Here is a 13033-nt window from a genome sequence, read left to right as displayed (position 1 = left end):
AGAGGAAACAACATGCTTCACTGCTCCTTTGTTACAGTGACCTCAAAATGGCCAGAACAAAGGCAAAAAATATTCTTGAGTACTGAAAGATTTATTAGTAGGTGCTCAGGCTTGAAGGTCTGACACATTAAAGACACCGTGGCAAGAATTTTTGCAACACTCAGTTTCAACAATTTGCACCATTATGAGCATTTTAATCAATTAACAAATCAAGCACAAAGACTTTAAATTTATTAACTATTTTGAGTGATTCCTTTTCAGAGAGAAAAAGCACTTCCCAAGGGCAAAACTATGGTTCTACAAGAGCTTGTAATTATTCGTTCTTTTCAACAGTATTTTTTTAAGGTTTTCAAAACTAACATGACTTTGAGAAGCCCAACTCTATGAAAGCATTTAAAACACAGGAAGAAATAGTCCAAAAAAAAACAAAAAAAAAGAAATCCTGTCTGTTTCTCCCTTCCATGTCAACATCCGACCCTTGGAAAGAATCTCTCAAGAAGTCAAAACATATTCATCACCTTTCGAAACATTTCCTTTGGGTACCATGTCAGCCAACAGATATGAATTTTCCTAATGTTTGCCTAGCTTTAATATGCAAAAATAAAAGGATCTTCAGTCCCAAACACATATCAGTATGTACTAACACAGTATGTATTAAAACACAGATGTTTAAGTCACTGTGGTTTATCCTCTGGATGCACTTCTGTTTCTGTGTGTAATTCAAAAAACTGGAATCCTTACCAGTCTAGAACAGTTTACTTTCACCTTTCCAAGAGACATAAACCATTATGAAATGATGGGGGGAAAAGGGAGTGGAGTCAAATAGAAAGCAATATTCATTTAAAATAGAGGAAAATGAATACAGTGAAAATAAACTCTCAGATTTCAGAACGGTATGGCTGCATGTATTTTCATTGAAGATTTGCCACTATTTTTTCCATAGAGCATGTTGTTCACATTTTAGTTACAATGATGTTCTTTTAATCTTGCACTCAGATTTGAAAGATCTATAGAAGAAAGTAGTTCAAATGTAAGATCTAATGAAGTTAAACAGCTATGAGTTCAATGAGCTTTAAGGTTTCTCTTAAGGCCACAAAGAACTTAAATGAAAACAGCTAATGAAATAAACTACAAACTGAGCTTAAAAACTTTCCCAGATCACCAAATTGCAGAACCTCTAGATTAGCTCAGCTCTAAGGCAATAAAGCAGTATACAATTAACATGTACAAATTCAGACAGTGATAACACGGCTCAAACTCACACAAAACACAAAGTTTTAAAGGAAATACAGGGAAGAAACTAGAGACATGGCAAGCTTACGATCTTTAATGGGAAAAACATGCAGGATTCACAAACACGCCAGTATTTTCAGTCATGTACTGCTTCTATCTGTAAATTATTCTTAGGTGTTAGCAAAAATAATTTTAGTACTAGAGTTATTCTAGGGTGGGAGCAGGAGGGGAAATAAAATGTAGCTTCACCACTCCTTTGCAAAGTTTCGTTTTGTTACATTGCGCTACATAGATAGTACACAGTCTTTTTATCTGAAGTTCAACCTGAAGTCCAACTTCAACCAGTGTATAAATTTAAAGTAACATGACTGAAATTGGATGTGATGAAGTGAAAGACTGTGCAGTAATGGCTCTAGCTTGGTGACTGTGTAGTGTATGATATGGAGAGGAAAATAAACTCAAGGTTTTTTTTCAAGATTATCAAGCTTTTTGCAACCTGTAGCTTGACCAGAAGACACTATAGCATTGGCACACTCAAAACAATTCAAATGTATGAATGTGAATTGGAACAATGCAGAAAATTAACAGATTATAACCAACTGACTTTGGTATTCAATGAGTCAATACACAGCTGCAATATAGACAGGGGAAGAACTGTAGGAACTGTGCACATCTGGTCTTCCATCACATGACTTGGAGGATTTGTTGCAAAGGACTGCAACCACTGCAATCCAGTCTTCTCAGAAATCCTCTAACAAAAGATTCACTAGGCTATTTCGTCCTGACCTATTACAGTCATTAAGTATAGGACATCTTGGTGCACTGATACACCAAGATTAGATAGCGCACATTAAAACAACACTTGAGCAAGAAGTCACATTCTTGCATGCTCTCCCACAATGCTGCTTCAAGTCCCTGGATGCAGATTTCACTGGCACCTCAGCAGAACACAGGCTACATCCCATGAAAGCAGCAACATTGCATAGGCCTGCTTGCCTTCACACATCTTTCTTTAACAATGTTATCACAATGTTGCCACTGGACTGTGCAATATTACTCAATGTTTTATTTTTTCCAAACCCTGAAAGAACCCCTTGTTAAACCCATACTTCAAATATTCCAACAAATAATATCTCTAAAGCATACAAGAATAGAGCCAGAGTTTAACAGTCCAACAAACTAAGAAATGCAACTGAACGGATCTGCAAAATGTATGTCACAACTACATGAGAAATTTAAAATATTCTCTTCATGAAACAAGGTTGGTTCAAAACCATTTTCTTTGCTTTTTAAAACTTAAAAAAAAAAAAAAAAAAAATCTATGGGTACAGTTTCTTAAACATTCTAATGTGAAACTGCTGCCATTATTGCCAAGACATTTTGTTATGGAAACTACAAGCTTGTAGTGGTTTACCAGCATTTGATTAAAAGCATTTGTGGTGAATGCAAGAAACCAGGATTACAGTGTTAGGACGCTGAAACATCCTGCAGTTATTCTTTAGAATAACCTGCAGTTAGTCTTCAGAGGCAATGTGAAGATGACTTAGCAATACCGACTACCTCAGCGCAGATCAGATAAAAACTGAGTTTAATCCTGTAGCTAATCCTGTTTTTAGAGGAAGCTGTCATCCAAGCCCTTAAATACATCTGTATTTCTGTCGGTGGCAGTTTGTTGTTCAGTTGGGTTTTCTTTTAATAAACAGCTGCTTGTTAAAAGATTGATGGTTATGCAGATTTAGTGCATTGCAAATTCATTAAACCCAGCTGCTGGCTGAAGTAAACATCTAATCTTCCTATGATGCTTGATCCTTATGCAAGCATAAACTACTGAAAGAGTCACTGCAATAAGCAATTTTCAGAGCAATGCATAAGCATTTTCCAAATAAACCTAGTTACTCACATGTATTATTCAACAAAATCTAAACTGTATCACTACATACCAATTAAGTAAAAAACTGTATTTCAGTCAGTATGCCAGCACAGATGATATATATGTATATATGTATAAAATACGTGTATTTCTATATGAACATTTTTTTTAAACATACATACATATAATTTTATCAAACACCTAACTGATCCATATATAATGTGCCAAATACATGTTACAATTTCAATCTTGATTCAAACCTATAACCTTAATATGTTCTAATCTTCTTCTAACTGTTGTACAGAAAATACTCCATCACTGCCTTCTTAAGGGAAAAAGATAGACATCTATTAATAACAGAGATGTGTGTGTACATATATACACACACGTATATATGTATATATATACACACATAAAAAAAAGTACACACAAATTGGTTCATTTTCTTGCCCACATTACCTGATCGTGGCTTCAAGCCAAAAGGGATTGTGGTGTTTGTAGTAGGAGACATTGCTGGACTTTTATCCTTGTTCTGTGTAATTCAAGAACAGAAATCTAAGTAAGAGTAACATCCAGAATATCTCAGCACAAGTGACTATACAAAATGCAAAAGTAAACAATACTGCATGCTATAATTATTCCACTGTAATCTGTTCACAATATAGCCTCAAACCTAGGATAATCTCCCCTTTCTATTGTGTCCTATTCCTTTGCTGGAAAATAATAAGCTCAATTATTTCTCAGTTTTCTCCCATGTAATCACTTGGTTCCATCAACCATACATTTTTGTGGCATAGCACATTTAGAAAAACAAAGCAAAGATATGTTTATCCTTAGATACATTTGTTTCTTTCACAGAATTAATTACCATTCTGCATGGTATTTTCCATGCAACACTGAATTTCTGCCTAAAAAGCAGAAAAGAGGAAGTTAAGCATACACCTCAGAGCAGGATCACCCTTGACCCTGAACTAGGCTAAGAACTGCAGCAGGAAGAATGGAATAGCAGCATACAGGAGAAGGTGAGGTATGATCATCATACCTCCAACGGTAACATGGAAAAGGCCCTTTCACCAAACTCCATAGTGGGAATCTATTTAAAAAACGATTCATTATTTAAAAAGTGAACCTTGAAGGAGCTAGGGTCTACAGGAACCCCATCACCAAGACTGGTGGAAGATGGCTGGGTGCTCGTGAATTTGCAAGATGCTTAGACACAGTGTAGAGGGAGAAGCCCTATTTCTGCACAGAAAACATGAAGGTAAAAATCTCCATAAAGAGCTCCCTACAGTTTCCCTTTTCAACCTTCTACTCTGATTTGTGCCATAAAAGCAATAGGATCAATAAAATCAACTCCTCTCTGAAAACTAATCAAGGACATGACACAAATGTGCACAAAGAAATTGCATTGAAGTCACTAGGAACAAGGAAGAGTCAAAACCAGAAATCCATAGAATGGTTTGGGTTGGAAAGGACCTTTAAGATCACCTAGTTCAACTCCCCTGCCACAGGCACGGAAACCTTCCACTAGACCAGGTTGCTCAAAGCCCCATCCAACCTGGCTTTGAACACTGCCAGGGATGGGGATCCACAACTTCTCTGGGAAACCTCTTCCAGTGTCTCACCACCCTCACAGTGAAGAATGTCTTCCTAATACGCTAATATGTAATCTAAATCTACCCTCTTTCAGCTGCGTGTGGCAGAATGAACAAAATGTAAAAAAATTTTATACTAAACTACATACCTCAAACAAGTTTATCAGAAACTATATTTTTATACCCTAGTAAATCCTTAACATGACAATAAACCACAGGCCAAATAAGACACATCACCATTACTGATGAGCGCAGTCATACTTTCTGTGATATTCGATTATATGTTAGTATATGAACTATCTACATAAAACATAGACAAACAAATGGCACCAGCACTGTACCTCATTGTGAGAGGTTTGTCCACTTGTATTCCAAACAATTCGATCATTCTGTGTGTTTGGAAAAGAAGAGGGAAGGGGAAGAGGAGGGAAGGAGAAAAAGACCATTTCAGCAACTGTATTAGTGATACACCCCAACAGGAGATTTTAGTTATGATACTCAAAGTAATACCTAATTATTTTTTTTCCACTGAAACAATTAATTTTCATGAATAATACTCTTATTGCTAGTTGAACAAGATTTAAAATTGTTCTCACAGATTTTTCCTTAATCTTTCAGTTTCAATCTTAAGTACTTGTAACTGCTTTTATGAGATTTTAATGCTTGTTGGCTCAAATGCCGTATCCAATTTTGTTTCACAGATTTTTGCAATTAAACTATCAAGCATTTAATATGCAAGTATGTTTTTAATATAGATTTGAAGAGGGAAGTATTCCATAAGATATTCATTTTATAACTGCAATATAACATACCTTTTGTTACTATTTCTGTCATAATTAAAATGGAAACATGTAAATCACATTAATAAATACAAAATACAATCATTAATTCTGCATCAATCATAAATTAGCAGAAACACAGCCTAAGTAATAAGTAAACTATGGCATACGTAAAACCAAATTATAATTCAATTCAAAAATATTTCCTTAGGGGCATTTTTTTTTTTTTAATGTCTTAAAAAATGGAAACAAGAGTAAATGACAGTACTTAGAACACTTGGTCCCAACAGTCACAGAGCTTTCCAAAAGTTAGCAAGATGGGAAGGAGGATTACACACCCATTTTGCTTCATGACCTTTCTTGGCTACTTTTCAAGATAAAAAGAAATTCTTTGGCTTTACACATCTTTCATAATATTACCTTAACCATTGTATTACCTAGAATAAACAGAAAGAAATCTTACTCATCCGATCTCAGCCAGTTTTACCTGGGGACTTGCACTCTTGAGCAATCCTGTGCTCAGGGACTATGTTCTTGTGACATTCCTGCTAGTTATGCCTACACTGCAGACCTAATCTTTCTCACAGCACACAGATCACTAATCAGAATTTTTAGTTTATGCTAGAATTAATTTAGTAGCACAAGTAGTAACACAAGTGCTTACTGTACTACACAGAATATAGCATGATTAAAAACTTGCTCTTGCAAGATGAGTTCCCATTTCAGGGAACATGCCTAGTGCTTCCACCTGCATAATACAGTCCAGATCAGGCTCTGTGCAAGCGTTTGGGAAGATTCATTTCTTCCTTTCAAGAGATTCTTAAAAATGAATCAGCAGTGTCCTTGTTAAACAGTTCATGAAAATGCAGAGACCACACATATTGTGATACTACTAGGCTGAATTAGGCTTATGTGTTAATCTCAGTAATGTAGTAAGAACTGTTCCACAAAGTGTGGTAGCCCCAACATACAACAATATAACAAAAGATGAACCAACTCAATTATTTATTTTTTTTTTATTTGATATCTTAAAGGAAAAACAAAGACAAATTCAGCCTAACAAAACCACATGGATATCATGGGTATATTTGACAGTAATGATGATTACATAATAATATTTGAAAAGCATCAAATTCAATCTATGTCTGGATAAGATAGAACATACTAAGGAACTACCAATACAGAAATAACATTATAGAATTTTGTTCTCAGAATCTTCTTGCAAGAGCGGCCACAAAAATCCCTACACAGTCAAGTTCCAAAGTAAAACATATGCACCAAATATTTAAATTAGACTTTTTCGTAGTTCTTTATTTCTAGATCATTCCAATGTATATAAAACTTAAAATATTTTTGAAACTTTATCACCTTAACCTATATACGGGCTGTTTGTAATATTAAACACATTAAAAATACTGCTGTTAACAAAAATATAGCAGCATATATAGCTACAAGAGTATTCAGGGTGAGTGGGATGAGGAATTAGGTGTTTTATTTCATGGAAGATCTAGCCTTGAGGTGACTTATTTTTGCAGGGGAATGCAACCACTGCGTCTACTATAGTTTTTTATCAGAAAAAGAGTCTTCTATGTCTTATTAATTTCATTATATCAGGTTTTTTCCCCTGAGAGATGGGTCTTAATCAACTTTCCATTTATAGCCAAATTGAGATTCATGCTAAGGCAAAAAACCCAAACGAAACCAAACAAAACCCAACAAAAACCCAAAACCAATGGGCCTAACCCCACTATTGTCTCCACACACAAATTGGCAGAATGCAATGATCTTTTTGAAAAGTTACCACATTAATTGCATCTAGACTCAATGCATCTAGACCATACCTGACTGAATGACCATTTTTCACCCTGTTCACAAGGTCTCACTTCGGACTTTGCTTTCTCCATAATCAACTCCCTCCTCCTCTGAAATTCTAGTTCCTCTTCAGCATTTTCTCTCTGTAAGATAAATAGCTCTTTAGACTGTATATCACTGGAAATAGAACTACATCCTTTTTTGCATAACATTACCTCAGAAGTATTTCTTACAAATACTGAGATGAAAAGCAAACAAAGAAGTAAGCAGATACTATATACTTGTAGTTTCAGTGCTAACAGGTAGATAACATAAATCTGAACAAAGCAACTCATAAAGAACACCTGTTCACCAGTCAGGATACAGATCAAATAATATGTATATATCACAGTGTAAAACTCCAAATCATACTTTATATGCTCTCTGTAACTATAGTGACAGTGGTCTGGGAAAACACTAATTTTTAGTTTACAAAATATGTTGGGGTTACCTTTAATGAATGCACTGTTTTTCTGCACCAGAAGAGGGAGACAGTGGAGTGGGATGGTAGACATGTATGCATAGTTGAGCAATGAACTGGCTTACATTGCACACAGGGAGATTAAAAAAATCACTAAGATAAAAAAGCAACTGATAATCCCAGAAAAATGTTATATATACACCTATAAAAATAAAAACAATTCCATAAAAACGTTAAAGAAGAATTAGTTTTGTCCTCCAGCCTACTAAACCTTTCCCTTCCCTACTTGGTAGATTAATAATTGTTAAAACTGTTGGCTTATTTCCTATCTTCCCCCCCAATATTTTGTTATAATACACTCATTAACGTACCTGACCAAGGGAAGACATCTCCATCTGCATTTGACTGCTATGTATAAAGATAAACATATGCAAATATGTAATTCATTGTGTAGAAAATTTAATATGATGAATCTAACAAATGCATTTTTTTTCCTAAAAAAAAAAAAAGGTAGATAAACACACTTTACTGTAGACTTCTGAAATTCTAAAGCCGTTGCTGGTTCCATGGGATACAGATTCACACCACTGCTCTCTGAAATATCCATGCTTAATCTGCAAGGTTTGAAATAGAAACATTGCACTGGGGTATAGCTTTGGTAACCACTTTGTTCAGTACTCAACTTCAAACAAATGGATATATAAAATACTTTTATAGTCATGGTTTTAACCTGCTCAGTGTTATCTCTCAAGAATTTTTTGAAATGCCTCCTGATGCTTCACTGTCACCAGCTGAATCAAAGCAACATTAATGCTTTCATTTGCAAAATGTCACCCTGAGCAATGGCTTGTATCAAAACAAAAGGACCTGTTTATTGCTAACAATGATGCCATTATCTAGAAGACTGTAAGATTTCTATATCCAACCTTTAGCACTCTGTATTCAAGTAGAAGCCACAGCCCTGGTTAGATATTTAAATTTAATTATAGTGGACAAAAATAAAGCAGTGCAACAATAAATTCACAACAGACAATGACCTGAAAGAAAGCAGTGAATATAGGAAAGGGAATATAGGAATCTGAAGCAAACATCTGAAAATACTGAAAGAGGTTGAGCCTGAAGTATTTTTGCTTTCCAGAACTGAATGCTATTTATATGCACATAGGATATGCAGACTTGAAAAAATCACATGAAAGCTTTTGTGCATCTTAAACTAAGGAGCAATGGAAGCATTTTAATTCCTTTGTGGGTCTGGATAAAGACACAAAAATTATTCAGTATGAAAAACAAAATTTTATCACACTATTTTATATAATGCAAGTATATAACAAACTGCCATGTAATCCAGTGATTATAAAGGAAATGATTAGGAAATCGTGGCCCAGAGGACTGGAAATCTACAGAAACATTTGGCAAGTATTAGACACCCAGGTGTATCTTGGTGACTAAGTCTGGATGTTAACATACAGGAGACATACGTTCAAAACCCTGTACACTGCTCAGTAAATTAAAGATAAATACTCATATTTTAAGGTTAGAAAAAGAAAGTGCAGCCCAGCACTGTATAAAAAACAGTAGAACAATGAAGACTTGCATGAAAAGATTAGCCTTTTTTAAAAGACACATTTTGAATTTACTATAGCGTTACTAATAAAAGCATATCTGAATATGCATGGAAAAAGAGATTAATTTTCTGTGTTTTATTGCCCTTTAAAATTTAAAAAGAAAAATTAAATAAGTAAAAAGTATTGGGGCAATATCTGACAAAAGCAAAATGACAAAATTTGTAAGGTTCACAAGTAATAAGCCTCATATGAGGTGCAGAAGCAATGGAATATTATCTCACGGAAACCACAGGAACTAAAAATCTTTCCTAATTTGTCTGACTTTCATTAAGCAAAAATACTTGTGGATTCAAGTACTTAGTATAAGATTCAAGAATTCAAGTATTCTTTATATGATTCAAAATAAAGCCAGATAATTGTTTCTCTAGAAATACCAACACGAGTGAATTTCTGTCCTGGAAAGTACAAAGGTCTGCTAGGTGGTAAAGTGGTATCAAAATAGGCATTTAAACTAAAGAACAGTGTAGTCACAAGATGATCCAGACAAGGGAGGAAGGAGAAACAAGGATACGTAAAGCTGGAAGTGACAAGGAGGTTTTTAGCCTTTACAGAAATGAAGCTGTAAACCAGCTATCTCATAGAAGTAATGAAGAAAAAAGTTTTGAAATTAACTTAATCAGTTTCTGAAGGTAATTACACAAAAGAAAAGCAATAGCAAGCATCTGGCCAGAACTACCTACACCACTCTTTTCAGAAAGGCAAGCAATTATTTTCTATTAAATAGTTATTCCTTTGTTTATTCACAGATTCAGAGTGATTCCGCCTGACTTTAACCACTTAAAACAGGCACCTAAATTATAAAACCTTGCCTTCTGTAGTCAGGGGAAATCTAAATAAATTTCTCTAGCTGCCTCTTCCTCTTTGTCTTCTTGATTTCAGAAGGAGACTACAGAAACTCCACCACTAATTCAGGCACCTGCTTTATGTGCTCCACTGAGCTGGAATGAAGCCGGGCCAAAAGACCTTCTCCATTCCCGCAAAATTAACCAAGCGCTAATAAGCAGAGTATATAGTCCCTAGAAGAAACGTGACAATCCTAGACAAAACTTCAGAAAATCACAGTAGTGTACATGAGATGAATGGTTAAGGGATGTCTCCACCCCAAAATTTAGGTTTCTTTCATACATGAAATTCTTTTTAATTTACCGGGAATCTTGTCTAGGTACTCAGAGAGAGAATGCAAGTTTCCTTCTTAACTATCTAAACGCCTCCTGAAAAACATTGGTATGCTAACAAAGCACTTCACAACTCCAAAGAACTTTCAATTATCAGTTAAAGAACTCTAAATGAATTCACAAAAATTTTAAATACATTACATTAACACATCAGCTATTGTAAGCATACCTGTTGGGATCTTGTAATAAATCTACTGCTTCTCTTAGTTGTTCTATCATTGCTATATCAATAGTTTGTTCTTCTGATAAATTTATTCTATAACAGAAAACAAAAGCATTCAAAAAAGAGGTACAACAGCAATTATCAAGGGTAGCCTGAATTTCACTTTGTATCTTCTGACTGGCGTGCAAACAATAAAGAAGGGAAAAACAGCCTCTGTGCACACCAGTATGCGCTGAATTTATGGGAAGTTTCTTCTGAAAAAACTCCCCAGCACTTTGTCTATAACAAAGCCCCCCAATCTAATACATACTTACATAAACACGATGAACTATAACATTCAGCGTTCAATGAAACAGACTGACTTCTAAAATTGAAGATTTATTTACCAGTATTTGACTCTTAACTGCACTCAACGCATGTGTTGTTTTAACATAAGTACTAAATACAATGATTCTTTTAATGGACCAGCATGCTTTCTTTTGCTTTTCAATATTTGTTATTCTTTTAGGGGTTTAGAAACACAATCTCCTGTTAGTTCTGCCAATAAGGCTCTTGCAGAAAGTACTTATTCTTCCCTTCCCTCAGTTTTCATTTTCAAATCATAGAGGACTCCACTGTTCTGATGAGTGACAACTTCACAGCACACTGTCATATTAAATCCCCTTTTCTTATGCACAAGCCTCAGCAACTGATGTGCAGTTGCTCTGCTCTTGAATTAATGTCTGTAAATTAATGATTGCTTCAGGGTTAAATTATGACAAAAATAAGACAGACAACCGAGGGATTTTTTTACAATTAATTTTTTTTAAAAGGCATATTACAAGTTTTTGTAAAATCCTTTTTTACCAAAGGCATTGACAGACCAAATATCAAAATATCTCCTTAAAAAACTTGCTTCTACATAGGTAAAAATATTACAGCATTACTGGTGCATACAAATTACTTATTTTTAACATAACATCCACTCTATTCGGCAATAATGTGTCAAACATTGAGCACACACAAAGTGCAAGGCTCTGCTTCTAACATTCGTCCAAGTCTACAAAGTTATTGAGAAGGAAATGCCAGTTCTTTGTACATAACACAGCTAATTACTTATAGACACATAAAAAATACTTACATTTCGTTTGTGTGCCATTGTGTGTCCTCTTCTATTCTCAACAATTCATCACACTCTGCTGCTCTACTCTGTAAGAAGACAGTGATATTGAGAACTAAACTTTGCAATTACGTAGGCAGATAAATTTTGCTTTCGGATTCAGCACTGACCTAATTTATGTAACAGTTTAGAGGGACTAGTTGAAGTAATTCAACAATTCTGCTCCACTCCTCTCTCTACCTCTTTTAAGATACTGATTACCAGATTTTCTATTCGCTGCTCAGATTTTATTGAGGTCAACAGCCCTCACCCTCCTTTAACAGTAAAAGAAGTCAAGCAGCATGAGAATTCTTTATTCTATGTCCCAGATTTTATTTATGCCTTTCTGGTGTATGCAAACAATGCTTCGATTAATCACGACCCTAAGTCTCCTCCTACTTGCTCTCCTACCACATCCAAATTTGTTTATAGATCAAAGAAATTCCAAATATGCAAACAGTAGCAATTATGTACTTCATCCATAATTAACAGCATTCCTACTTGACAATTTTAACAGCCATGTTTGTTGGGGTTTTTTTAAACAAATCAAAACAAAAATGCATACAAGAATTCATATTACTCAGCCAGTTATATAGACAGAAGAGCTCACACTGTCCTAACTAATTATAACTATGAAGTGCTACTTTTCGGAAAACCTGACTCTCTTTTATGCTTCCTTTTGATGTTTCGCAATTTTATTTTCTCTTACATCTCAGATAGGCAGGAACACTGAAGTAGTTCAGCTGCCAGTAAAGACAGAAGGTCTCTGAATGGATGTACATTTGTACTAGTAGAGAATGACCATAAGAAAACAGAGAAGCTTATCCTCTTTTGAGTCATGTGTTGTCACATCAGTCACATCACCCTGCTATCCAACTCTGCCACATGTGTCACTAAAGAGTGTACCGGCTTCTCTAGCATTCCCCAAAGATGGCCCATTTTCCAGTGCAAATCCTCAGAAGAATGAATAAAGCCATTATTTTTTCTTTTTCTCCTCCTTAGAGGAATGAAGTACATGATTTTTCCCACAAGAAGAGCACATATAAGATGACAAAAACACAGCACTTATTCTAGAAGGCGATCCTTGGTCTCTGGGCATAACTACGTAGACAAGATAAAGCCATATAAATTAGGACTAGCATTTGAAAAATTGCAAAATCCTCCAAGCCTAAGCTCCTCCTTT

At 35.0% G+C, this 13033-nt stretch overlaps 1 protein-coding gene across 11 annotated transcripts in view; it reads right to left on the bottom strand.

Moving 5' to 3' along the window:
- Positions 1–13033, bottom strand: part of LRCH1 (leucine rich repeats and calponin homology domain containing 1) — a 120819-nt gene that overhangs the window by 29925 nt on the left and 77861 nt on the right. For 6 of the 11 annotated variants that reach the window (XR_003990295.1, XR_003990296.1, XR_003990299.1 and 3 more), the window contains exons 10-16: positions 11833–11900; positions 10719–10805; positions 8274–8363; positions 8121–8157; positions 7319–7432; positions 5040–5087; positions 3563–3635 (exon numbers count right to left, since the gene is read on the bottom strand). Coding sequence is in view for 4 of the 11 variants with exons in the window: in XM_030477696.1 (XP_030333556.1) it covers positions 3563–3635; positions 5040–5087; positions 7319–7432; positions 8121–8157; positions 8274–8363; positions 10719–10805; positions 11833–11900 (517 nt within the window). In the remaining 7 variants the exon portion in view is untranslated. The remainder of the gene's footprint in view (positions 1–3562; positions 3636–5039; positions 5088–7318; positions 7433–8120; positions 8158–8273; positions 8364–10718; positions 10806–11832; positions 11901–13033) is intronic. The other 5 variants (XR_003990298.1, XM_030477699.1, XR_003990300.1 and 2 more) reach the window with 3 other exon arrangements.

Source organism: Strigops habroptila, chromosome 2 (genome assembly GCF_004027225.2).
Source record: "Strigops habroptila isolate Jane chromosome 2, bStrHab1.2.pri, whole genome shotgun sequence".
NCBI lineage: Eukaryota > Metazoa > Chordata > Aves > Psittaciformes > Psittacidae > Strigops > Strigops habroptila.
Note: the sequence above shows the minus strand (reverse complement) of the source record. Positions and strands in the feature narration are given on the sequence as shown.